At 44.5% G+C, this 26,096-nt stretch overlaps 1 protein-coding gene across 2 annotated transcripts in view; it reads left to right on the top strand.

Moving 5' to 3' along the window:
- The window catches only part of TEKT4 (tektin 4), a 157,840-nt gene that overhangs the window by 119,475 nt on the left and 12,269 nt on the right, over positions 1-26,096 (top strand). For both annotated transcript variants that reach the window (XM_040356438.1, XM_040356437.1), the window contains exon 4: positions 12,134-12,356. In XM_040356438.1, coding sequence (XP_040212372.1) covers positions 12,134-12,356 — 223 coding nt within the window. The remainder of the gene's footprint in view (positions 1-12,133; positions 12,357-26,096) is intronic.

The following is a 26,096-nucleotide window of genomic DNA, read 5'->3' on the forward strand; positions in this document are numbered from 1 at the left end:
AAATTATGTTCTCAGTAAATGTTGGCGTAGAAAGGTATTTTCTTCTATTATAGCTACTGATTTTACACTGGAACCATTTTCCCTGTAAAAAGGAATCTTTCTTTTTCTTTTTTTTTTTTATGAACCATTTTTTTAAAATCATATCAAAAGGTCAGACACTCAAAAGTAGCATTACAGATGAAATTCTTACTTGTCATGAAAAAAAAGCTAATCCTCTTCAGGTCATTTATATACATTACAAGGATTTTAACTGCAGATTCTTACCTTGTCCTTTCCTGTAGATAATGAGATAGGTCAGTAACATTGCTTCCCTAACATTCCTATAGATCAGGGGTCTCTAAACTTCCTCTTTACTTCAGACTTTAGAGGGGCCGGACTGTGACCAGTGAGGGTAGAAAATATCCTGACGTCGGTAACCATGCCCCATCGTTGGTGTCAATGGGAAGAATAGAGTTCCATGAATGGGGTCAGTGGGAGGAATAGTGCCCCATCATTGGTACCAGTGAGAGGAATAATGCCCCATCATTGGTGTCAGTGGGAGGAATAGTGCCCCATCATTGGTGTCAGTGGGAGGAATAGTGCCCCATCATTGGTGTCAGTGGGAGGAATAATGCCCCATCATTGGTGTCAGTGGGAGGAATAGTGCCCCGTCATTAGTATTGGTGGTAGGAAGAGTGCTCCATCAGTGGGAGCAAGAATTCCCTAGTATTGGTATTAGTGGGAGGAATAGTGCCCCATCATTAGTGTCAGTGGGAGGAAGAGTTCCTTATCATTAGTGTCAGTGGGAGGAATAGTTCCCTATCATTAGTGTCAGTGGGAGGAATTTTGCCCCATCATTGGTGTGTCAGTGGGAGGAATAATTCCAAATCATTGGTATTAGTGGGAGGAATAGTGCCCCATCGTTGGTGTCAGTGGGAGGAATAGTGCCCCATCATTGGTGTCAGTGGGAGGAATAGTGCCCCATCATTGGTGTCAGTGGGAGGAATAGTGCCTCATCATTGGTGTCAGTGGGAGGAATAGTGCCTCATCATTGGTGTCAGTGGGAGGAATAGTGCCTCATCATTGGTGTCAGTGTGAGGAATAGTGCCTCATCATTGGTGTCAGTGGGAGGAATAGTGCCTCATCATTGGTGTCAGTGGGAGGAATAGTGTCTCATCATCGGTGTCAGTGAGAGGAATAGTGCCCCCATCATTGGTGTCAGTGGGAGGAATAGTGCCCCATCATTGGTGTCAGTGGGAGGAATAGTGCCTCATCATTGGTGTCAATGGGAGGAATTATGCCCCATTGGAAATGTCAGGGGAGGGATTAGTGCCCCAAGGGGCAGATGAAGACAAGCAAAGGGCTGCATCCGGCCCTTAGTCTGCAGTTTGGAGACCCCTGCTTTAGATATATGACCCTTTTACTGGCTCTCTGAATATCAATAACCAAGGTTCGGATTTTCAGCCATATCTCCTGCAAGTTTTTTATAACCCAAATCTCCGGTTACTGGCAAGCCAGGGGGTTTTGGTGTTGGGTTGCCGGCTACACTCTCTGCCTGGATGTAAAGGGTAGGTTGTGTTGTTCATCTCCTCGCATGTGACAAGGATGGACTCTCAGTCCCCGGCAATACCAGGCTGATAATGAGCTGCGATTGGCTCACCTTCCCTCATTCTATATCACTAATGCATTATTAATGGGTGTCTCTTTATCACACTTTAAGACACATTAGTATTTATAAAGCATCAGATGCATCTTTCTTTAGGGAATGTTGCGTTCTCCTCTATTAAATGATAAGCGGAACAGCTAACGGCATCCATGCTCACATAGCAAACTCCTAACTCAGGCCATCAGAACGCCATGAGCCTTAACCACTTCCATACCGGGCACTTACGCACCTTCCTGCCCAAGCCATTGTTCAGCTTCCAGCACTGTCGCAATTTGAATGACAATTGCGCAGTCATGCTACACTGTACCCAAATGATTTTTTTTTATCATTTTGTTCCCACAAATAGAGCTTTCTTTTAAAGGTATTTGATCACCTCTGCGATTTTTATTTTTTGCGCAACAACTAAAAAAAGACTAAATTTTTGGAAAAAAATTAAGTTTTTATTTTTTTCTGTTAATTTTTTTTGTAGATAAGTAAATTTTCTTCTTCAATTATGGGCACGGATATGGCGGCACTAATGGACACTGATGAGGTGGCACTGATGGGCACCGATGAGGTGGCACTGATGGGCACCGATAGGAGGCACTGATGGGCACCGATAGGTGGCGCTGGTATGCTGCACTGATGGGCATTCATAGGCGGCACTGATGGGCACTCATAGGCGGCACTGATGGGCACTCATAGGCGGCACTGGGCACTCTTTGGTGGCACTGAGGGGCTCTCATGGGTGGCACGTATGGGTGGTACTGATGGGTGGCACTGATGGACACTGGGTGGCACTGATGGACACTGAGGGATGGCACTGATGGCATTGCTGGGCATCATTTGAGCCGGTGCCCATGTTGCCAGTCAGTGCCCAGTGCATTGGCATCGATTGTGTTATTATTATTTTTTTATTGGAGTTATTTTTTATTATTTTTTTAGCACCGGGGGGCACTCCCTGGTGGTCCAGTGTAGGCATCCGAGGGGGGGCTGTGCTGATAAACAATCAGCGCGAACCCCCCCTGTCAGGAGAGTCGCCGATCGGCTCTCCTCTACTCGTGTCTGTCAGGCGCGAGTGAGGAAGAGCCGATCAAAGGCTCTTCCTGTTTACATCGTGATCAGCCGTGGTTGGACACGGCTGATCACGTGGTAAAGAGCCTGCGCCGGAGGCTCTTTAGCGAGATCGTAGATGCAGGGTGTCAGACTGACACCCCGCATCACCGATCGCCGCGCTGCGTGCCCCGACGGGCGTGCGCCGGCATGAAATCCTGCAGGACGCCAATAGACATCCAGTCAGGATTTCACAACCACTTCCCGGACGTCAATTGTATATTGAGCGGGCGGGAAGTGGTTAATGTAGGCGGATACCGGCATCCCTCCAATGATAGGCAGGAGACAGGACAGGTCTGAAAATTGTATTTACTTCACATCCATGGCTGAGTTCAATTTGTTAATTGACTGTATTCATTTCAGTAAGCTTATACGGCATATTATCAATCACTTTTTTAATTAACATGAAGAAAGAGCTCACAGGAGAAAAGTTTAGGTGTCATTGTAAAAGCCGACCTGAATGAACGGGGGAGGTGAAAGTCACCGGGGTGTAATTAATAAGAGCGCCGCTGGTCTTCTGACTACGAATGGCGTGTCAGATTCATCCAGAATTCACCATACATTCACTGATGAAGATTTCACTAATTTAGGAAGTAAAGGCAGCGGTGGGGCAGCGAATGAGAAGTCACCGATAAAGAGACCCTGTCACCAGACAATTGTTTTTTAACAGCGATCTTCCCATAAGGCTAGGTTCACACTGATGCGGGTTGGGAATGTACTCAAAATCCTGTGTTTCCCGACACGCATAGAAACATGCTGCCCTTCAGAGGCACATCAAATCTGCTCATTGCATTCCATCAAATAAAAGTGGGCTGCCATGCCCTTGAAAATGCAGTTTGGACTGACACGTGTTTCTTCAAATCGCATCCACCACTTGAGCTGAATCACCCCTATATCTTACAATGCAGTATCTCACAAAAGTAAGTACATTTACTTACACTTACACTTCACATTTTTGTAAATATTTTATTATATCTTTTCATGTGGCAACACTGAGAGTCGGTTCACACAGGGGCGACCTGGGATCCGACTTCAAGTCGCCCCAAGTCGCGCAGTCGAGAAAATGAATGGAAGTGAATGGAGCCGTCTTAATGTACACTACTGAAGTCGCTCCGACTTCAGAAAAAGTTCCTGTACTAATTAAATCCAACTTCTAGGCAACTTGTACCCATTGATTTCAATGGAAGTTGCCTCAGAAGTCTGATCACTGTCTTAACTGAAGCAACAATACAGGAAGATAACATACATTTCTCAGGCAAACCCCTCCCACAGAGCTGATTGTTGTTTGATTGGCCACTGGAAAGCCTCCTGTCCCAGGGGCGAATTGAAGTTGCCTTGTAAGTTGCCTGACGATTCATACTCAAGTCGTGTCCAAGTTGCCTCCCAAAGTCGTGTTGCCCCTGTGTGAATGACACTTTGCTACAATGTTGTGTAGTGAGTGTACAGCTTGTATAACAGTGTAAATATTCTGTCTCCTCAAAATAACTCAACACACAGCTATTAATGTCTAAACCACTGGCAACAAAAGTGAGTACACCCCTAAGTGCAAATGTCCAAATTGGGCTCAAAGTGTCAATTTTTTGTGTGGCCACCATTATTTTCCAGCACTGCCTTAACCCTCTTGGGCATGGAGTTCACCAGAGCTTCACAGGTTGCCACTGGAGTCTCTTCCACTCCTCCATGACGACATCACGGAGCTGGTGGATGTTAGAGACCTTGCGCTCCTCCACCTTCCATTTGAGGACGTCCCACAGATGCTCCATAGGGTTTAGGTCTGGAGACATGCTTGGCCAGTCCATCACCTTTACCCTCAGCTTCTTTAGCAAGGCAGTGGTCGTCTCGGAGGTGTTTGGGGTGGTTATCATGTTGGAATACTGCCCTGCAGCCCAGTCTCTGAAGGAAGGGGATTATGCTCTGCTTCAGTATGTCACAGTACATGTTGGCATTCAGGGTTCCCTCAATGATCTGTAGCTCCCCAGTGCCGGCAGCACTCATGCAGCCCCAGACCGTGACACTCCCACCACCATGCTTGACTGTAGGTAAGACCCACTTGTCTTTGTACTCCTCACCTGGTTGCCGCCACACACGCCTCACACCATCTGAACCAAATACGTTTATCTTGGTCTCATCAGACCACAGGAAATGGTTCAAGTAATCCATGTCCTTAGTCTGCTTGTCTTCAGCAAACTGTTTGTGGGCTTTCTTGTGCATCATCTTTAGAAGAGGCTTCCTTCTGGGATGACAGCCATGCAGACCAATTTGATGCAGTGTGCGGCGTATGGTCTGAGCACTGACAGGCTGACTCCCCCACTCCTTCAACCTCTGCAGCAATGCTGCCAGCACTCATACGTCTATTTCCCAAAGATAACCTCTGGATATGACGCTAAGCATGTGAACTCAACTTCTTTAGCCGACCATGGCGAGGCCTGTTCTGAGTGGAACCTGTCCTGTTAAACCGCTGTATGGTCTTGGCCACCGTGCTGCAGCTCAGTTTCAGGGTCTTGGCAATCTTCTTATAGCCCTAGGCCATCTTTATGTAGAGGAACAATTCTTTTTTTTTTCAGATCTTCAGAGAGTTCTTTGCCATGGGGTGTCATGTTGAACTTCCAGTGACCAGTATGAGAAAGTGAGAGCGATAACACCAAATTTAACACACCTGCTCCCCATTCACACCTGAGACCTTGTAACACTAACAAGTCACATGACACCAGGGAGGGAGAATGGCTTTAAACTGGTGAATTAGGAGTGTGAATTCTGATAGAGATCACCAGTGAAGTGCTGACATCGCAGATTCATAAACTGTCCGTTTCTGTGTCAAACAATAATGGATTCTCAGTGTGTGGAGAAGATTGGGGAGACTATGTTCTCCCCCCGATCATCTCTGTTTCATAAGCTGTTTATAAGCTGAGATCAGCGGCGATCCTCGGGATCACTGCTGTTCACAGTTTCATAAACGAACACCAAAGTGTGAAGAAAGCCTAAGATTATATCTGCATTTAAAATATTTTATGCAGGTGATTTATCTGTAAAAGCCTCCCTGTGTAGAGATCCAAAGCCCGGAGACTCTTGCTGGCTGCTGCCATCTTGTATATGATGTCCAAAGCACTCATTCTATAGTATTCTCTTTTGCTCCTCTCTCAGCAGCTACATAAAAGGGGGTGAGTGGTGAAGGAGCTCTTTTCTTACACGTTCAAAAGCAAATTGCAAGTGAAAAATAAATGCCAAAGGCTCTCTCTTTCCTCACTGGGGATCGAGGCAGCTGCTGTCAATCACAGCCAGTGAGGAGACAGTGGGGGGCGGGACTAAACTGTGCTCTGCATGTCAGTGGACACACACAGCACAGCCCAGGATCGAGCCCGTACAAGTGCCCCCATAGCAAGCAGCTTGCTATGATGGGCATTCAGCAGGAGGGAGGAGCCAGGACTCCTGGTGAAAGAACCTGAGAAGAGGAGGATCAGGGCTGCTCTGTGAAAAAGCACTACACCAGGGGATATGCAATTAGCGGACCTCCAGCTGTTGCAGAACTACAAGTCCCATGAGGCATTGCAAGGCTCTGACAGCCACAAGTATGACACCCAGAGACAGAGGCATGATGGGACTTGTAGTTTTGCAACAGCTGAAGGTCCGCTAATTGCATATCCCTGCACTACACAGAGCAGGTAAGTATAACGTGTCTGTTATTTGAACATTTACAATCACTTTAGCTTCAGGCACACAGGTAAATACATATAAGACACACACTTTGTGGCTAGTGACTCCTAATCCCAGCTGTCACTGACAACCTGGTCACCGCTGTCTTTTTTAAACACATGTTGAGGCAAGGGGAAGGGATAGGAGGCAGGATATTCATTCTCCGTGGTAAACTTTATTTGTAACTGTAACAGAATGGCCCGTGGCACCCAGAGACTTTGGAAGGATGAGGGGTACTCCGGTGCCAGCTTCACTAATGACTCTTGGGTCTAGGGTCATCCTATGTCCCTTTAGGGCATAGGATGACTGAGAACTGATATCTCGGATTACATGAGATGGGGCATTAATGATAATTCATGTACTGCAGGATCTTGACATATTACAGGTCAATATGAATGTGTTTTATGTAGCAGGTGCGACAAGCTGGAGTCATAACGCCTGCCATGTCAGCTGTAGTAATTAACTCCTCTAGATGCGGTGCCCGAATGTCTGTCTGGGATGTGGATTGGGGGGGAACTCGTTAACCACCCATTGTGTGATGTTTTGGGTGGGGAGTTTCATTGTCCCTGTGACTACTGTAGCATGCTTGTAACTGTATATAACAAGCTGAGTGTACCATTAAAGGATTCATTCGTTTGGAACCAGAAAGAACAGAGCTGTGTGTCTCGTCTTTATTCTGGGGAATGGAATGGGTCCTGTCTGCTGGATTGTCGGATAAGCTGTCGTGGTTGGTGGAATGAAAGATCGTGAACAGTGTTAACCTCTGACCGTTACAGTAACTATAATTGTCCAGTATTGAAAATTAAAAAAAATTAAAAAAGAAAAATGTCTGTTACATTTTTTTAAACAAGCCTTAATAGTCCTTGAAAAAAAATAAAAATGTTTTAGATTGAGTAATTGTGAAATTAATGGATGCACTGAGGTCACATATTGAACGCTATATTTGGCCTGAGCATCTAGGTATCGATTACCTCTGGCCATAAAAGGGTTAATCTGTGTTTTCTGTAATGCTTTTTAGTAAGATTCACCTTGTAGGGTCATTGACTGTATCCTTGAAGCTCGGACTGTGTGACTCTCCATTCTCTCTACTCCCTGTATCACAAATCACATTTAGACTTCTACGGCAATTTGAAATCTAATGGGCAGTTATATCAAAGAAGCTCTCTGCCCGCAGGATGCTTTGAGAGCCAAAGGAAGGCCATTACCGTATATAATTCAGTGTTTTCTACCCAAACAATGCGAACTGACCCTTTAAGAAATTTATCGTAATTAAAAAAAACAAAAAAAACCTCCATGACCATCCAAAGATTAGCTTCTTTCATACCTGAGTTTTTAATTGTGTTTTGTATTTCCCATCTGAAAATCATTATTCCCGCAGGTGCTTTCTTTTCTTTATCCTTCCTAATTATTTTTTGATGGTCTATTTGGATATACTTTTGTTACACTTGACTAAATCACAAAACGAGAAGTCTTTTTTTTTTTTTCTTTGCTGCATTCGACTGCCTATGTAATCTTTTTTTCATTGAAACCCAATGTAATTAATAGAAAGTATGGAGGGATTTGCATAACCAGTCTTCAGAAACAAATTTAAGAGAGCATGTTTTCATTATTACATTTTTGAAAAAAATAAGTTTGTTTTTGAGTGAAATTACTCGTCAAGCAATTGTCAATGTGTGCTGATGCCATATACTGTAAGTAGATAAAAAAAAAAGGTCCCATTTAGACTCTTTTATTTTAACAAGAGTTTTCTTTTGATCTATTTTAGAGGCATTCCAGTAGTACACATCATTAGTGATCAGGAAGAAGACCCCTTTATATTGGGGGTCAGTGGAGAAGTGCTGCTCTTCATTGGTGGTCATTGGAAAAGGGCCCCCTTACCTGGGTGAACAGTGGAGAAGGGCCTCTTTACATTGGTTGTCAATGGGGAATGGCTCCCTTAAATTGGAAGTTAGTGGAGAAGGGCCCTTTTTACATTGGTGTTCAATAGAAAAGCGCACCTTACATTGGTGGTCAGAGGAGAAGCCCCCCCCCCTTACATTGGTGCCCAAATGAAAGTTGCCCACTTATTTTGTTTATCAATGGAGAAGGCCCCCCTTACATTAGTGGTCAGTGGGGAAGGCCATTGGTGGTCAGTCAAAAATGGCCCCCTTATATTGGTGGTCAAATGATAATTGCCTCCTTATATTGGTTATTGATGGAGAAAAGCCCTCTTACATTTGTGGTAAGTGGAAAAGGTCCCTTATATTGGTGGACAGAGGAAGAGAACCCCTGTTACAATGGCCCCTTTACATTGAAAGTCAGTGGAAAAGGGCCCTTTTTACATTGGTGATCAGAGGAGAAGCCCCCCGCCCCCCTACATTGGTGCTCAAAGTAAAGTTGCCCACTTATTTTGGTTTATTGATGGAGAAGGTCCCCCCTTACATTAGTGGTCAGTGGAGAATAGCCCCCTACATTGGAGATCAGTGGATAAGAGCCCCTTTACATTGGTGGTCAAATGATAATTGCCCCTTGATTGAGTTATTGATGGAAAATAGCCCTCTTATATTTGTGGTTAGTGGAAAAGGCCCCTTACACTGATGGTCAGAGGCAAAAAAAAAACTATTACAATGACCCCTTTACATTGAAAGTCAGTGGAAAATGGCCCCTTTAACATTGGTAGCCAGTGGAGAAAGGCCTCCTTACATTGGTGCTCAAAGGAGAGTTGCCCCCTTTTATTGGTTATCATCAGAGAAGGGCCCCCTTACATTGGTGATCAGTGGAGAAGGGCTCCTTAGATCCGTGTTCAAATCAGAATTGCCTCCTTATCTTGTTTATCGGTGTAATAGGGCCCCCTGAGATTGGTGGTCAGTGATGTGTCCCCTATAATGGTTGGCAGGGCAGCATCTTTCGGATTGAAGAGTAAGGCCACTTTCACACTGGGGCGTTTTTCGAGCGTTTTTCAAGCGTTTTTCAAGCGTTTTTCAAGCGTTATTCGAGCGAAGCCTCATCTGCGATCCCAATGTGCTGGTAAAGCACCGCTAAGACCCTAACGTTTTAGGGCGTTTTTGCAGTGCCTCAGTGTGAAAGGGTAAGACGTTTTTACAGCGCTTTCAATTCATTTCAATGGAGAGAGGCGTTTTTGGAGCGTTTTTTTTTCAGCGCCCAAAAGATGCTCCAAAGATGCTGCTTGCAGGACTTTTCTCAACGCCCGCCAGTGCAACTCCTCAGTGTGAAAGGGTAAGGCGTTTTTACAGCGCTTTCAATTCATTTCAATGGAGAGCGGCGTTTTTGGAGCGTTTTTTTCAACGCCCAAAAGATGCTCCAAAGATGCTGCTTGCAGGACTCATTGTGAAAGGGTCCATTGGGATGCATGGAGAGCGTTTTATGAGCGTTTTAATAGCGCTATTTTTAACACTAAAACGCTGTAAAAACGCTTCAGTGTGAAAGGGGTCTAAGACTCAGACAAAGTAAGTAAAAAAAGGGGTAAAATATACTGTAAATCTTTTTTAAGTCATCGCACACAGTTATGTTATTACAAAACTAATGATTCCATATCTTCCATATGCCTGGTAACATCTGCTGTTCAGGCAGATCACGTTCTCATAAATAAGGACAAGGACAGTAAAAAGACTTGTTATAAAATAAAATGTAATTTCGTTTTGCTAAAAATTACTTTTGTTTAGAAAATGGGTTCCCAACATAGAAATGTTGCAGCCTTGACTTGACAGCTCCGGGCATACATGACCGCTACCATGGCAACCAAACTTCTCGTGAGATTCCATCATGTAGCCTCCATTCATGAGCCAATCGGTCCTTGAGCCTTGGTAGCACATAATCAGGGTTGTCTCATAGCAACAGACCTGGTTCAAACTACAACGTAGAGTTAAATGTGAAGTGCTAACCCATCAGGGGTCGCGGAGTATAATGGGACCCCTGTTCACTTCTCGAGCCTTGAGTGAGGCACGGCCCCTGCTAACACCACCGTAAAACTGTAACCAAATGTCACCTGGGATAGCACACAAAGGATAAACACACACATGAAGAAAATACTTGGTTTATGTAAGATTAAGGCTGCATTCACACCTCCGCGACAAGATACGCCGCGTATTTTGCCGCGAGTGTGTAACTTTTTTTTTTTTTAACAAAGCCTTCCCATTGTATGGCCGAACGCCAATGCCGCCTGAAAAAAAGGGTCCGGGACTTTTTTTCAGGCGGCAGGCGTACGGCGTCTATGAGATGTGAACCATCTCCATAGACAGCAATGGGAATTCTCCCCTCCAGCGGCACGAGCGTCCGGCGTCGGGCGTTTTGTCGCGGAGGTGTGAATGGGCTCTAAGGCAGTAATATCAGCACAAATCAACAAATGATTGTACACAACGGGAGTCACAAGTAATAAATTAAGCAATAAAGCATATAACAGTATAACAATTGTCCTGCTGGACTCAGAATTTAAACCTAGCCCTCCTACTGAGAGAGAATTTTCCCCAAGCGAGCATAATAGGAGAGTACAAATCCGTTCTGGCATGTGGTCTCCTGGATCTGCCTTCATTCTCTCACACGTCCTGTCTTTTTCCCGATATTCTCCTCTCCTCCCCCTCTGGTTCCCAGGCTTTTGTTTTTATTTTCTCCCACCCCTGTTGCTCACTAACATGGGATTTGTAGTTCCCTTCCAGATGATCTGAATGGAAGGGTCCTGCCTGCAGCATACAAGTTCCAGCATTCTTAGCATGGCTGTATTAGTGTTCACTAAAGTGCAAAGCTCTGACATCTTGTGGCCATTTTATAATCTGCAATCAGTAACAATGCAGTGTGTTACACATGTTTTATTGATCATTGTCTGGTATTACAGAATGTCTGGGGCAGGTCTTATTTTAGACAATGTCAAAGGGCCTCATTCGTGTGGTGGCTCTAAACACACCTCTTTAAAGGGTCACTAAAATATTTTTTTTTTTTTAAATAACAAACATGTTATACTTACCTCCACTGTGCAGTTCGTTTTGCACAGAGTGCCCCCGATCCATGTCTTCTGGGGTCCCTCGACGGCTGTCTCTGGTCCTCCCCGCAATTAGTAACCACAGTCATGCGAGAGCTCGCATGGTGGTCACTAATTGCGGGCGCGCTCCCGTGATACAGCGAGCAGCCATAGCCGCTCACTGTATCACTCGGCCCCGCCCCTCGGCGCACCGCGTCACTGGATGTGATTGACAGCAGCTCCAGCCAATGGCTGTGCTTCTCTCAATCCATCCACTCTAGCCAATCAGCGGCCAGGCTGAGCGACGAAGAGGATATCGGGACCGTGCGGGACTTTCGAGGGGTCAGGTAAGTATACCGGGGGCTCTTGGGGGGCCGGCAGCATCAGATGTTTTTTCACCATAATGCATATATTGCATTAAGCTGAAAACATTTTTTAGTTTACAACTCCTTTAAGGGGATACATTGTGGACTAACTGGTTCCTTGTACTGCTTCTCCCGGACCAAAACATGGATCAGGAACAAGACAGCAGGGTTCCGGGTAAAGGTGGAAAGATGGAGTTGAGCTAGCCCAGTATCGGTGAAGGTGATACTCAGTCCCCAATGGCAGTAGCTGAAATCTCATTGGTTGCCATGGTTTAGTGCACATTGTTCTTGTATTTCATATCAGCGGCTATTTGCTTTATCATGATTTATAAATATTTTGTTTTATTTACTCTTGCTGAGACACGTGTAATATGTTTTTTCTTATTACAGCGCTTCCACTCCTGAATCCTGGGCCCAGTACAGCCACGACAACATATACCGTGCAGAAAGAGAGAGAATGGCTTCAATCAATCTTCGCTCTCTTATTGACAATATCCTCCAAGATGTCTCCGAGGACCTACGATCTCAGTGCGACAATGTCAACAGCGCCTTTGCCAAGCGCTGTGAGGAAGTGGAAGATGCCAAGAGAAAGCTGGAGGATCACTTAAATAAGGTAAGTCCAAATTTTATTAAAAGAAATAGAAGATGTAAAACACAAAGGGAATTATGTTTGGCCCTGTGACAGAATCGTCCAGCACCCATCTTGGGTGCCTCTGTTGAGATATATAGCTTCCTCCAGTCTGGACCTAGGAACCACATTTTATAGCTGAGCATCCAAAACTTTATGACACTAGCTTAGATGCAAACTGGAACTTTTTATTGTAAATTCACACAGATTTTTTATACCACACAATGCAGTAAGATAATTAACATAGCTAGGGAACAGCCAACATAAACATCAGTCTAATTAACATGAAATAATTAACCAACTAGTCACTTATACAAAGGTAGGTGCCCAGACCAATGGACACCCAGTCCACCACCCTGGATATACAAAGTACATTACACATTATTATAAGCATAAACACATAGGCCCGGATTCACAAAGCACTTACGCCGACGTATCTTTATATACGCCGCGTAAGTGCACTGATGCGCCGTCGTATCTATGCCCCTGATTCCTAATGCAAGATACGCCTGAAATGTGGCTTCATCCGACCGACGTAAGTTTCCTACGCCGTCGGAGCCTGGGCGCATTTTTACGCTGGCCGAAAGGGGCGCTTCCATTGGTTTATGCGTCAAATATGCAAATGACCGAGATACGCCGATTCGCGATCGTACTTGCGCCCGTCGCAGTAGTATACGCCGTTTACGTAAGGCGTACGTCCGGCGTAAAGTTATTCCACCTATAGGAGGCGCATCCCATGCAAAGGTATGGATGACGAAACAGCCGTCGTATTTTACGTCGTTTACGTAGGACTACGTGAATTGGGCTGGGCGTAGGTTACGTTCAGTGATTCGACGTATCTTAGGCGTTAGGTCCGACGTGATCCTGAACATGCGCACTGGGAAACGCCCACGGGACGGCGCATGCGCCGTTCATTCGGCCATTCATTTGCATGGGGTCACGGTTCATTTAAATGGATCACGCCCACTTCCTTCCTACTTTGAATTAGGCGGGGCTTACGCCGGCCAATTTACGTTATGCTGGCGCAACGTTGGGAGCGAGTGCTTTGTAAATACTGTTCTTGCCTCACTGATTTACGTTGGCGTAGCGCATATGAGATGCGATACGCCGGTCTAAAGATGCGCCGCTCTCTGTGAATCCGGGCCTCAACATCCCAATGGTTTTCTAATAGGGTACCGTAGCCACAATATTAATCACCTCTCCAAGAGGTGATCAGACAGACAGAAATAGGTGACTCAATTGACAATTGGAATGCACACCTAGGAGGCATGCAATGGGACAAAGACACACGTGCTTCCGTGTCATACACTCGGCGTACATAGCCGCTAAGTGTATGACTCGGCCCCGCCCCTGGCGGCCGCATCATTGGATTTGATTGACAGCAGCGGGAGCCAATGGTTGCGCTGCTATCAATCTATCCAATGAAGAGCCTTTGAAGCCGTTGTGAGAATGATGCGGGATCGCGCCCACGGAATTTCGAGCCTCAGGTAAACAGGGGCTCGGGGGGCCGGACAGCGCAAGGTGTTTTTTCACCTTAATACATAGGATGCATTAAGGTGAATAAACATGAGGCTTTACAATCCCTTTAACCTCCTAATTCATGTTCTGTCTCTCCCCATCCTCCATTCTTGCCTTGGTGAGAATGATGTTTTCCACTCATGGTGCCTTCTGGGAAATGCACATCAAATATCAAAGTAGGCACCGACTTCCATACAGCAGATGGAGGAGGAGGGCAGGCTTGGTGGTGCATCATTGGGACCTGGAAGAGACAGTGGGCTCCCAATGATGTCAGTGATCAAGATCAAAGACAAGAACAAAACAAGGCACTGGATTTGAAATTTTTGAGGGTCAGTGAAATTGTGGCTGGGCACACTGGCTTTGGTTCAACAGCACTCCACAAAACAAGGACCACCCTCAGGAAAAAGGGAAAGGAACCAGAGTTGAGAATCCACAACCATACAATCCAATGAGAGTGCCAAACACATGTACAAAAGTCCAAGGTGATTTATTGATAAAACTGATTCTGCTATGAATCTATTTTTATCATTAAAGTACCTTGGATGCTTGTTTGCCGCTTGCAATGATCACAATGCAGACCACAGAACGTGTGGCAGTGGAAGGCAGATCACAGTAGGACAACATCGGAAAATCTGACAACAATTGTCCGATGGCGCATACAAACTTTTTCCGACAAAAGCCTGCCAACACTCAATTCCCGTCGGAAAATCCTATCATGTGTATGAGGCTTTATTCTTTTCATTCTATCTAAACTGGATTATTTTTCCAACAGTATTACACGAAAGAGCTGCAGCAGGGCGAGTTCTTGAAGCTGAACTCGTCCCCATCTTCTCTTGCTCAGGAAAGAGCTCACAGTTGACACAGACAAAATTGTTTTTAATTAACATCATCAGTTTACAGTTTAAAGGAAAACCAGTCTAGAATTAATCGGTCTGTCACAAGCTTCTGATAAAACGCTGATTACCTCACTCCACCATCTCTTCCCCCCACACATCTATATAAACATTATTCACCAGAGGAATCAATACCGAATGTAAAGTAAGCATGAAGATTAAGTAAGTATCCAGGCAGCAAATAGCCGGAGAGACAAGTAATGTCTGTATAGTCTAAATTGTTCCACAGAGGATCCAGATAAATGGTTGTTGCTATGGATTTTAACAAAATTGTTTTTACATCTTTATACTTTTCTACTCTTATAACACTTTAAAGCAGAAGTTTAGCCAAAAATGAAAATTACTCTCTGTATAGTTCAGAACAATTAATAAACAGGAAAGATGAATTCCAGGTATGGGTTTTCTATACATAGTTACATACCGTGTTTCCCCGAAAATAAGCCTGGGTCTTATATTAATTGTGGCAACTTAAAACACACTAGGGCTTATTTTCGGGGGGTGTCTTATTTAACTATGGTATGTACAATGATCCTAAAGTGGGTACCTTTCTTGCAGCTTCCCTGACTTTCCTAGTTATCGCATGGTCTGCCTGGGCTCTTCTCTGCTCCAGGATCCCACTGGCATCGGCCTGCTCCTTGCCTGCTCTGTGCACTGGGGAGGGGGGCGTCGGGCGGGAGGAGAGCAGAGGAGGGGGGAGCCGGCGTCCTTCTGGCATCAGCCTGCTCCGTGCACTGGGGAGGGGGCCGCGGGCGTCGGGTGGGAGGAGAGCAGAGGAGGGGGGAGCCGGCATCCTTCTGGCATCAGCCTACTCCGTGCACTGGGGAGGAGGCCAGGGGCATCGGGTGGGAGGAGAGCAGAGAAGGGGGGAGCCGGTGTCCTGCTGGCGTCTGCCCGCTCTGAACGCTGAGGAGGTAGGGGCTGCGGGCATTGGGCAGGATGAGAGCGGAGGAGGGGGGAGCCAGTGTCCCGCTGGCGTCTGCCCGCTCCATTTGCTGAGGAGGGAGGGGCTGCGGGCATCGGGCGGGAGGAGAGAGGAGAGGGGGAGCCGCTGCAATCATTCTGTAAAATGGATTTAAAAAAATGTTAAACTAATTTTACTAGGGCTTATTTTTGGGGTAGGGCTTATATTGCAGCTCTCCCCAAGAATCATGCTAGGTCTTATTATCGGGGTAGGTCTTATTTTTGGGGAAACACGGTAGGTCCAACTTGGTCCAATGTACCCATTCACTGTATATATATGTATTATACCTGACCAGTGCTGCTGGAAACTGGAAATCACTGAAACAAACACCACAACTCTACTTGCATCCGGGTCCTGTACTCTGCGGTTGACCTGCTGCATTCTAAACACAGGAGGCCAGCCATTCAGCACGGGCACTATTCATTATTATTACTAATATATTTATACAGGATTTATCTAGCTCGTCGCATCGCATCGCTTTACAACATAAGGGCAGACAGTACAGTTATAATACAATTCAATACAGGAGGAATCAGAAGACCCTGCTCATTAGAGCTTACAGTCTAAGGCTGGATTCACACTTGTGCAGTGCGAATTCCAGCAAAGAGATAATGCCATGGCTTTGCAGTAATATAATGAATGTAATGTACTGTAATGAATACCCTCCTCTTCAGAGAAGCCTATCCTTCCCACACCTAACAACTGTATTTTCATTTGAGTCCATCTGATCATCTCCCACAGCTACTACCCTTTATTCCACTTGACCCTCCCTTCTAGATTGTAAGCTCTAACGAGCAGGGCCCTCTGATCCCTCCTTTATTGATTTGTATTGTGACTGTACTATCTTCCCTGATGTAAAGCGCTGCGCAAACTGTTGGCGCTATATAAATCCTGTATAATGATATAATAATAATAATGTCTGGCAGCTTACCTTCCTCTCCATGTGTTCACCTTAGAGGCCAGACACTCTCACCTGGCTGCTTTTATCATCTCCCCTCCCTGTATGGCTCCACCCCAGGCCATATCAGGAACTCTATATTAACCAGTGCACTGCAGGTCTGCCTTGCTGATCAACGTTGTTTGTTAAGCAAAAGTCCGATGTGAGCCTTTTGCTGTCGGAATTTTCGCCAACAAAAGATTGAGAGCTGGTTCTCAATTTTTCAGACGGAAAAAAATTCCTATCCGATCATCTGTAGCAATTCCGACGTGCAAAATTCCGACGCACGCTTGAAAACAATTTGACGCATGCTCGGAAGCATTTAACTTAATTTTCTCGGCCGTGTGACCATGTGTATGCAAGCCAAACTTGAGCAGAATTCTGTCGGAAAAACCATCCAAGGTTTTTCCAATGAAAAATCCGATTGTGTGTACAGGGCACCAGACTTTCCCTCATTTTCAGCCTGTTGAATTTGGCCCTGGGACAAATAGAGGGTGAATATCTCCACTGGAAACATAGACAGCTAAAAAACCCAGATAGAGGTTGAGACCTTTCCACACTATCCAAAACTACAAAATAAAACAAGTTAGACTTTTAGGCGGGGGCGTCGCTAGGTCTACAAAAGATCCAAGGCTAGAGCCCATAACAGAGAAGTAAAGAAAGTCATACGGTTGGGCGTACATACACATGTATATGTATATGTCCTCTGTCCCCTGCACCCCACCACACAAATACACACTTTAGGTAGAACTCTCCTACCTTACACAGGTGTACAGCAAGCAGAGCATCTGAGATCGGCATCACAGGGCTGGATGGGGGCGGGAACTACTGAAGTTAACTTTTCACATTAAAGCGGAGGTTCCACGTATTATGCATTTTTTTAATAAAATCTGCAATGCTTTGCAATATAGCTAGCCGCTCTTCCCTCTGTCGGTTCCGTTTTCGTGAAGAAGAATAAGTTATAAAAATTAGTCCAGGGCTTTTCCATCTTGCTTGTGGGCATTGTGAAGCCCACAAGCAAACACTTCCTGGATTCCTCGTCACATGACGCACTTTGCGAGTCATGTGACCCGCGTCACGTGACACTCGAGCTAGCGCGAGAATACACGCCTAGCTATTTCGTATGGTCTCCTGTGAGTGTTAAAACGTCACTCCCAGGAGATCTTGCACACAGCTCCCATTACGCCTCGTCTGGGAAAAGTAGCGACACGCCCACTCCCCGCAGGGAAGAAGACCCGGAAGTCATGCTGAATACAGGTAAGGCTACCGATCTTAAAAAAAATTACAACGCTACAGGGATTTGTTAAGGCTGCAGATATGATAGACAGAAAGTTCAGTTTGAGGGAGAACCTCCGCTTTAACAAGCTGGTGATTGGTTGGTAGGATTGCCCGGCAACTAATCACCTGCTGTTTAATGAATACAAGTTAACTCATGTGGTTTCTGCCCCCATCCAGCCCTGTGACACTGGCCGCTCGCCACTGTCCAATGAAGAGGACAGCAGTGAAAATGTCCACAGGCGGGTGACCACATTCAGCAGTGGTGGGCCGGGCGCTGACCCCTGGCCTAGAGACTCAGGGCTATGGGCCTGTCAGAGAACTCACCCTTCCAGACCTGGCGTTGGTCGCCTCGGTGCACGCTCGCATGCGCTGATGTGCGCGGTCCTGTCTCCACTGGTGCACGTTCTGGACTGGAGCACGCCTTGGATTGCGTGTGTGCGCGGTGGTGCGCCGGTGCGCGGTGGTGCGCGCCACTTCGCGCAAAACAGCCTACTTAAACCCCTGGAAGACTGCAGGCCGGTGCTGTTTGATCCTCAGCGTTTTGTTGCCCTATACCTGTTATCTGCCTGATCTGTGGCCTTTTGACCCTTGGCCTGCGTATCCGGACTCCCCTTGTCTTCCGCCTGCATCTGACCCTTGACTTGTTCTGACCACGCACCTGCCTGCCTCTCTGTACCTCGTCTGCTGCCGACTCTGCTTGTACCCGACTACTCTACTTTGCTTCTGTCCAGCTCCACCCCTGTGGTCCTACCAGCCTGCCCGCTGCCCGAGAGGACCCTCTGCTTCTCCTGAACCCACGTCCTGAACTTCTCACCCGCAACAAGTGTCCAGGCTCTCATATCCTTCCGCACTCCCGTGCCTCCTGTTCCCACTTCCAGTGGCCACGAGTCGGATCCGTACGGGGGACCTTCCTCTGCTCTATCGGGCTCGCCGGACCAGGTACTTGCAAGTCTGACAGGGCCCCAGATTTGGGGCTATAGCCTGAATAGCAACCTCCTTGCGACCCCTCTGCTTTTAGGGCTCATTTACACAAACAGTAGCCCTTGTCACCCCTCACACAAGCAGTAGTCCTTGCGGGCTGCAGTGAGTCACTCTTCAGAGGGTGGTTGACAAGTGTGTTGCAACAGAATACCACAACCACATGCACTACATGCGGTTGCAGGGTAGTTACACTGTGGCCCCATTCACTTGTGTTTGGCAGCAGTACTGCTTGCCGAACGTGACAGAGGCATGGCTTGTGTACAGCCCCAAGTCGCCAAGTGCCATGTAGGCATTCAAGGGGCAGTAAAACCACAGCTCATGTGCCTGTTTTTACTTCCCCAATGGCCACCCATGTAATAGAAGCTTTACTGTCCCAACTTAAGTGATACTTCATGAACACCTAGGAAGTTTCCTTCTGTGATGCATAATATGGCAGACTCTTTCACTGCATCTATACCTTGTATCTCCTCTGGGTAGCGATAGCAGTATATTAAGAAGTGGAATGTAGATGAAGAAACATAAATGATCATACGTTTCATTTTTGTATGGCTCTCTAGCTATTATTAGCACAATTAATTTAGTCTCATATTTTCTCTGACCCTTCTGCCCTGGTATTAATTCTCCTGCCAGTTTCCATAACAACCTTCCTGGGTACCATTTCCTTGTCATATCATTAGAAAAGGGACTTGGAATGCTATCAGTCCCACTTGTCTGAGCGGCAGTGATATGACTCTTGTCGGGAAGACACTTGTTCATTAGTCAGACCTTTTGGCATCCTATTAAGGGACATGTTTGTGAAGCCTTGAAAAGTTAAATGGTGCTTGTGTTCTTTTTCTGTAATATTTAGTAACATCTCAACATGGATGAACAATCTCAAAGACGAGTCTTAAAGTGGAACCAAATTTTCACCAATTTAAAGTGAACTCATACTTTGCCCATTTAGTATAAAGCAACAGGTTCAGTTTAATGCATCCTTACGGGAAGCCCGGTATAAATTCAGAGTTGCTGTAGCCGGAACCTCACCCCACCCTAGATGACAGTGCCAATCATCAAGCCAATCACCAAGAACCAGTGTTTTCACATGATAGGAAGGGGAATGTCATGTAACCTGGTTTTAGAGCCTGGTATAAAGAGGAAGGCCTCTCTCACAGCTTTGGCTCATGGACTACTGGAAGTGGAGCAGTGGCGTCAAGAGCATGGTGAGGTATTAGTTTCTGTATTAAGTCCAGCAGACTGTGCAGGTAGGTAGCTGGTGCTTCACCAGAGATGAGCCAGAAGATAGAGAAGGCTTTCAGTGGACCAATGCAGTAGACCCAGGATTGGCAAGCAGCAGACTGGCAGATGCTTGGCAGGCTGATGACAGTTTGCTGATGCTGAGCGGGCTGTCTAGAACCAGACAAGTAGTGAACTGGTCAGGAACTGCTTGGCAGTCAGGATAAGCAAGATGCAAGGTTAGGCACGCCAGGTCGATAACAGATGGACATATCAGACACAAAAAGCAGGCAGAAGAATGGTCAAGGCACAGGCCGAAGTCGGCAACGGTGAGGCAGATCAGGCGGAGCAGGAGGCAAAGGCAGATTTCAGAAACAAGTTGAAGTCAGGGCAATTAGCATTCAAACATAGTCAGAGACAAGCCGGGTCAGAAACGGAAGTCAAGCACAGGAACAGGTTGCAGAGTACACGGAACACTGTAAATCAAACAGCAGTGAGCCAGTGCAGCAGTCCTGTTTAAATAGTAAATTTGGCACCAGGGCCATCTTAATAGCATCACGGGCCCCTGGGCAAAGTAATGCACTATGGCCTCTACAATAAGGTGACCAGGTTTTTTAAAATGAAATCCGGGGACATATTTTTTCTTTACTAGTAATGGCAACAATCAGTGACTCTCTGCCCGTCGCCGCCCGCCTTACAGCCTCTCAACTCTCACTCTCCGGGCCCCGGCTACTACTGGATGGGGAGCGGAGGAAGATCACTCCACCAGGGAAGGCAAGGAGATAAGCAGGTGGCTGGCCAGGATTTAAGCCAAGGCAGAAGAACATGCGAGCGGAGCTGAATGGGCATGCACCCGAAACTGAAGAAATATTCCCTCCGCTCCGCCCAGCACATGATCATCAGAAAGGGGCACAGATAATGGGCAAAATACACCTCCCTAAGCTAGTAAGCACGGCAGAGCAGGGGTGTGTAATTCAATTTTTTTGTTTTTAATTCTGCACTGACTGTCTTTGAAATTGCCCCTGCCCCCTATTAAATCCAATCTGGGGACAAAACCAAGGACAGACTTGTTCCGGGGACAGTGTCCTCAATCAGGGGACTGTCCCCTGAAACTGGGGATGTCTGGTCACCCTACTCTACAAGCCTATCCAAATTTACATACCTATTCTGTAAATTATAAATAGTTGATAGATTTGAACACATGTACTTAGTACTTTCAATAAAACTGATCTTAAAATAATAAGAACCATATTATAAATTTGTTCTCTCCTCTCTTAGGAGAGAAAGACAGAAGTCAGGTGGCAATGTACAGGTACATGCTGCAGACATGATGCTTTGCTTTGTGACTGTGGCAAGAATTCTGTCCCCAGTTGCATTTGGTGAGAACAACACATTCAAATAAAAGGGTCCACACTGCAACTCCCCCACAATCGTGTGCAATGCACATAATTGTGGTGGGCATGATGCAGCATTTATGGGGTTCAAACACTGCATGTCAAATGCCTTTAAAAAGCAATCCATGTGTATATTGCTTTTCAGAGGAGCAGTATTTTTTTCAATCAGAGAGCAGAGGGAGAAACATATGCAACTGTCAATGTGGAAAGGGGGGGGGGGGGGGTGTTTAGACAGTGGACTCACCAATTTTGCGGCCTGACCTCTACTGTGTGTGTCCTCCAATTTTCTGCCTGCTGCACACCTTCCACCATATAGTGGAACCTTGGATTACAAGCATAATCCGTTCCAGGAGAATGCTTGTAATCCAAAGCACTCGCATATCAAAGCGAGTTTTCCCATAGAAGTCAATGGAAACTAAGATAATTTGTTCCGCATTGACTTCTATTGCATGCAATATCGCATGTGTCCAGAGGTGGGGGGCCGATTGGTTTCATCAGATCATAACATATTTTCCCACATACTTTTGGGAGACTTCAGATTGATTTATTTTTGCAAAATTTACTCGAGCTTGGATGTTTTTTTTTTTTTGTAAGAAAAGGCTTCCATCTTGCCACTCTCCCCTATAGCCCAGACATATGAAGAACACGGGAGATTGTTGTCATATGTACCACACAGCCAGTACTTGCCAGATATTCCTGCAGCTCATTTAATCTTGCTGTAGGTCTCTTGGCCGCCTCCCTGACCAGTTTTCTTCCCATCTTTTCATCAATTTTGGAGTGACGTCCAGTTCTTGGTAATGTCGCTGTTGTGCCAAATTGTCTCCACTTGATGATGACGTTCTTCACTGTGTTCCATGGTATATCTAATGCCTTGGAAATTCTTTTGTTCCCTTCTCCTGACTGATACCTTTTAATAATGAGATCCCTCTAATGCAACTAAGAAAAAGTCAGGAAAGACCTACTAGAACAGCTGAACTTTATTTGGGGCAGAGGCACATTAAATGATGGGGGGTGTGTACTGACTCCTATTTAACATGAGTTTGAATGTGATGGCTTAATTATGAACACAGCTACATCCCCAGTTATAAGAGGGCGTGCACACTTATGCAACCACATTATTATTATTATTATTATTTTATTTTTTTCTGTACAGTTTATAAGTCACATTAAAGGTGGAAAAAATTCTGAAATTATTGATCTTTGTCTCCATTTTTTTCATCACAGAAACCTGACATTTTAACAGGGGTGTGTAGACTTTTTATATCCACCGTACAAAGCTCAGCACAAAAAGCACCTGAAGTAATTGTCCGGTTAACATTTTAAGGCAAAAGCGCTCTGTGGTTTGGTATTCACAAAGTAGATGAATCCCACAACTCACTACCATAAGGAGACTTAAAAATATAAAACTTCCAAATTGGATTAAAACCTTTAATACAACTTGACATGTTTTGGCGCAATTATCACTTCTCTTCAGTAGTATTTCAATATATCATGTCAAAACACAGCTATATTCACATAAGGGCAAAACCACCCAACTAATAATTAAATCTAGTGGTGCACATTATGATTAACCCTTTGATGGACGGCAGTATAAGTATAGAGATCTACAAATCCCTAACTTGCTAAAGAAGATGAAGATCAGATGCTTCATGATTACATCCTAGGTCACAAATCCATTCACAAATAAGTAAAACATACTAAAATAAAAAATTCACATGACCTCAATAAAATGAACAAACTAACAAAATATATACAGCATTAGCGCTAAAAGCAAACATTACATACAATTTACGTTAATATTAACCCGATAATAAAATCTAGTGTAGGCCAGAGTAGTTATACTGATAATGAAATCTAGTGTAAAGCGGATTAGACGGCCGTATATATCTGCAAGTTACTGTAATTATATATATATATATTAGTGATTCTAAGGTGCTATTATGATTAAACACAAATTAAATAAAGGAGCACAGGAAATTGTATATATACAGTTAATATATTTATAAGATCTGTGTAGGTGTTTGGCTAATAATGATATACAATAAATTGATCATAATGAGATACACTGCAGTGTAGATTGAATAAACTGTAAGTGCAAGGTATTATAATTACATGCAGTGATTGGAGCGTGTGAACTATGGGTATACATGAAGTTACAATATATATGCGTAAAGCATTCTCAATCAGTAAAAAAAAATAAAAAAAAGTTTATGAATGTAAAATAGATATCACCATCACACACTCAGACCACCACACATGAATATAGTAACTTCCACTATCCACAATATATCCTATTATGATTACAGTGGTGGCCCGTCCATAGGGGGCGCATGGGCGCCGCCCCCCCTCTCCCCAAAGCCAGTAAAAAAAAAATGAAAAAAAAATTTTTTTTTTTGGGCCCTTTAAGAAAAAAAAAAAGGTCCTTTAAGACGGTGCATGTTCAGGGTGGGCGCTGGTCAAAGACTCAGAGCACTGCTATAGCATCATTGAAGCGTCATGCCAATGCAGCAGGCAAGACGCTTCATTTGCAGTTCTTTTTTAAGCTCTGTGGCTATGTGCTGTGCGCCATGAGCCAATCACTCTCCAGTGTCTCCACTCTCCTCTCTAATTGGGTCCTGCTGCTTCCTCACTGCAGAAGGAAATGGGCGGTGCTTTCCCCAGGGCAGTGTTACTTTCGCTTTTGACTCCAGGAGGACTAAGGTAAGTAACTTATTAAAAACACTTTATTTGTCTCATTGTCTGTCCTGTCCAGTGTCCCTGTCCACCCCATCCATGTCCAGCACCTTGTGCTGTATGCTCAGCCTGTACTGTGATCGGACTGAGAGAGGACAGGAGGGAGGGGGGAGGGTGCCGTGCTTCACATCTCCTGTATGTGTGTGAGGGCTTAGAGTGCCTGCGTCCTGCAGCTGTGCTTTACAAATCTCTTATCTCTGTCTGTCTATCTAATCTATCTGACTGTCCTGCCTGTCCCCTCTCTCTCTCTCTCTCTGTCTGTCTATCTAATCTATATGACTGTCCTGCCTGTCCCCTCTCTCTCTCTCTCTCTCTCTCTCTCTCTCTCTCTCTCTCTCTCTCTCTCTGTCTGCCTATCTAATCTATCTGACTGTCCCCGCTCTCTCTCTCTCTCTGTCTGCCTATCTAATCTATCTGACTGTCCTGCCTGTCCCCTCTCTCTCTCTCTCTGTCTGTCTGTCTGTCTGTCTGTCTATCTGTTTAATTATCTATCTATCTCTCTATCTATCTATAGCTATATCTCTCTATCTATAGATCTATCTATCTATCTATCTATCTATCTATCTATCTATCTATCTATCTATAGCTCTATCTATAGCTCTATCTATAGATCTATCTATCTATCTCTCTATCTATAGCTCTATCTATCTATCTATCTCTCTATCTATAGCTCTATCTATAGATATATCTATCTATCTATAGCTCTATCTATCTCTCGATCTATAGATCTATCTATCTCTCTATCTATAGCTCTATCTATCTATCTATCTATCTATCTATCTATCTATCTATCTCTCTATCTATAGATATATCTATCTCTCTATCTATAGCTCTATCTATCTCTCTTTCTATAGATCTATCTATCTCTCTCTATAGCTGTATCTATCTATCTCTCAATCTATAGATCTATCTATCTCTCTATCTATAGATCTATCTATCTATCTATCTATCTATCTATCTATCTATAGCTCTATCTATAGCTCTATCTATAGCTCTATCTATCTATCTCTCGATCTATAGATCTATCTATCTCTCTCTATCTATCTATCTCTCTATCTATAGCTCTATGTCTCTATCTATCTATGTCTCTATCTATCTATCTATCTATCTATCTATCTATCTCTCTATCTATAGCTCTATCTATCTATCTCTCTCTCTCTCTATAGATCTATCTATCTCTCTCTATCTATCTATCTCTCTATCTATAGCTCTATGTCTCTATCTATCTATGTCTCTATCTATCTATCTATCTATCTATCTCTCTATCTATAGCTCTATCTATCTCTCTCTCTCTCTATAGATCTATCTATCTCTCTCTATCTATCTATCTCTCTATCTATAGCTCTATGTCTCTATCTATCTATCTATCTATCTATCTATCTATCTGTTAGCTACCTCTGTCTAATTATCTATCTATTTATCTATCTAATTATCTGTCTGTCTGTCTATCTATATCTATCTGTCTGTTTAATTATCTATCTATCTATCTATCTATCTATCTATCTATCGCTATCTGCCTAATTATCTATTTATCTATCTAATTATCTATCTATATCTATCTGTCTGTCTGTTTAATTATCTATCTATCTATAGCTCTATGTCTCTATCTATCTATCTATCTATCTATCTATCTATCTATCTATTTATCTATCTATCTATAGCTCTATATCTCTATGTCTCTATCTATCTATCTATCTATCTATCTATTTGTCTGTCTATCTAATTATCTATAGCTACCTGTCTGTCTGATTATCTATCTATATCCATCTAATTATCTATCTATATCTATATATCTGTCTGTTTAATTATCTATCTACA

This window comes from Rana temporaria, chromosome 6 (genome assembly GCF_905171775.1).
Source record: "Rana temporaria chromosome 6, aRanTem1.1, whole genome shotgun sequence".
NCBI classification, from domain to species: domain Eukaryota; kingdom Metazoa; phylum Chordata; class Amphibia; order Anura; family Ranidae; genus Rana; species Rana temporaria.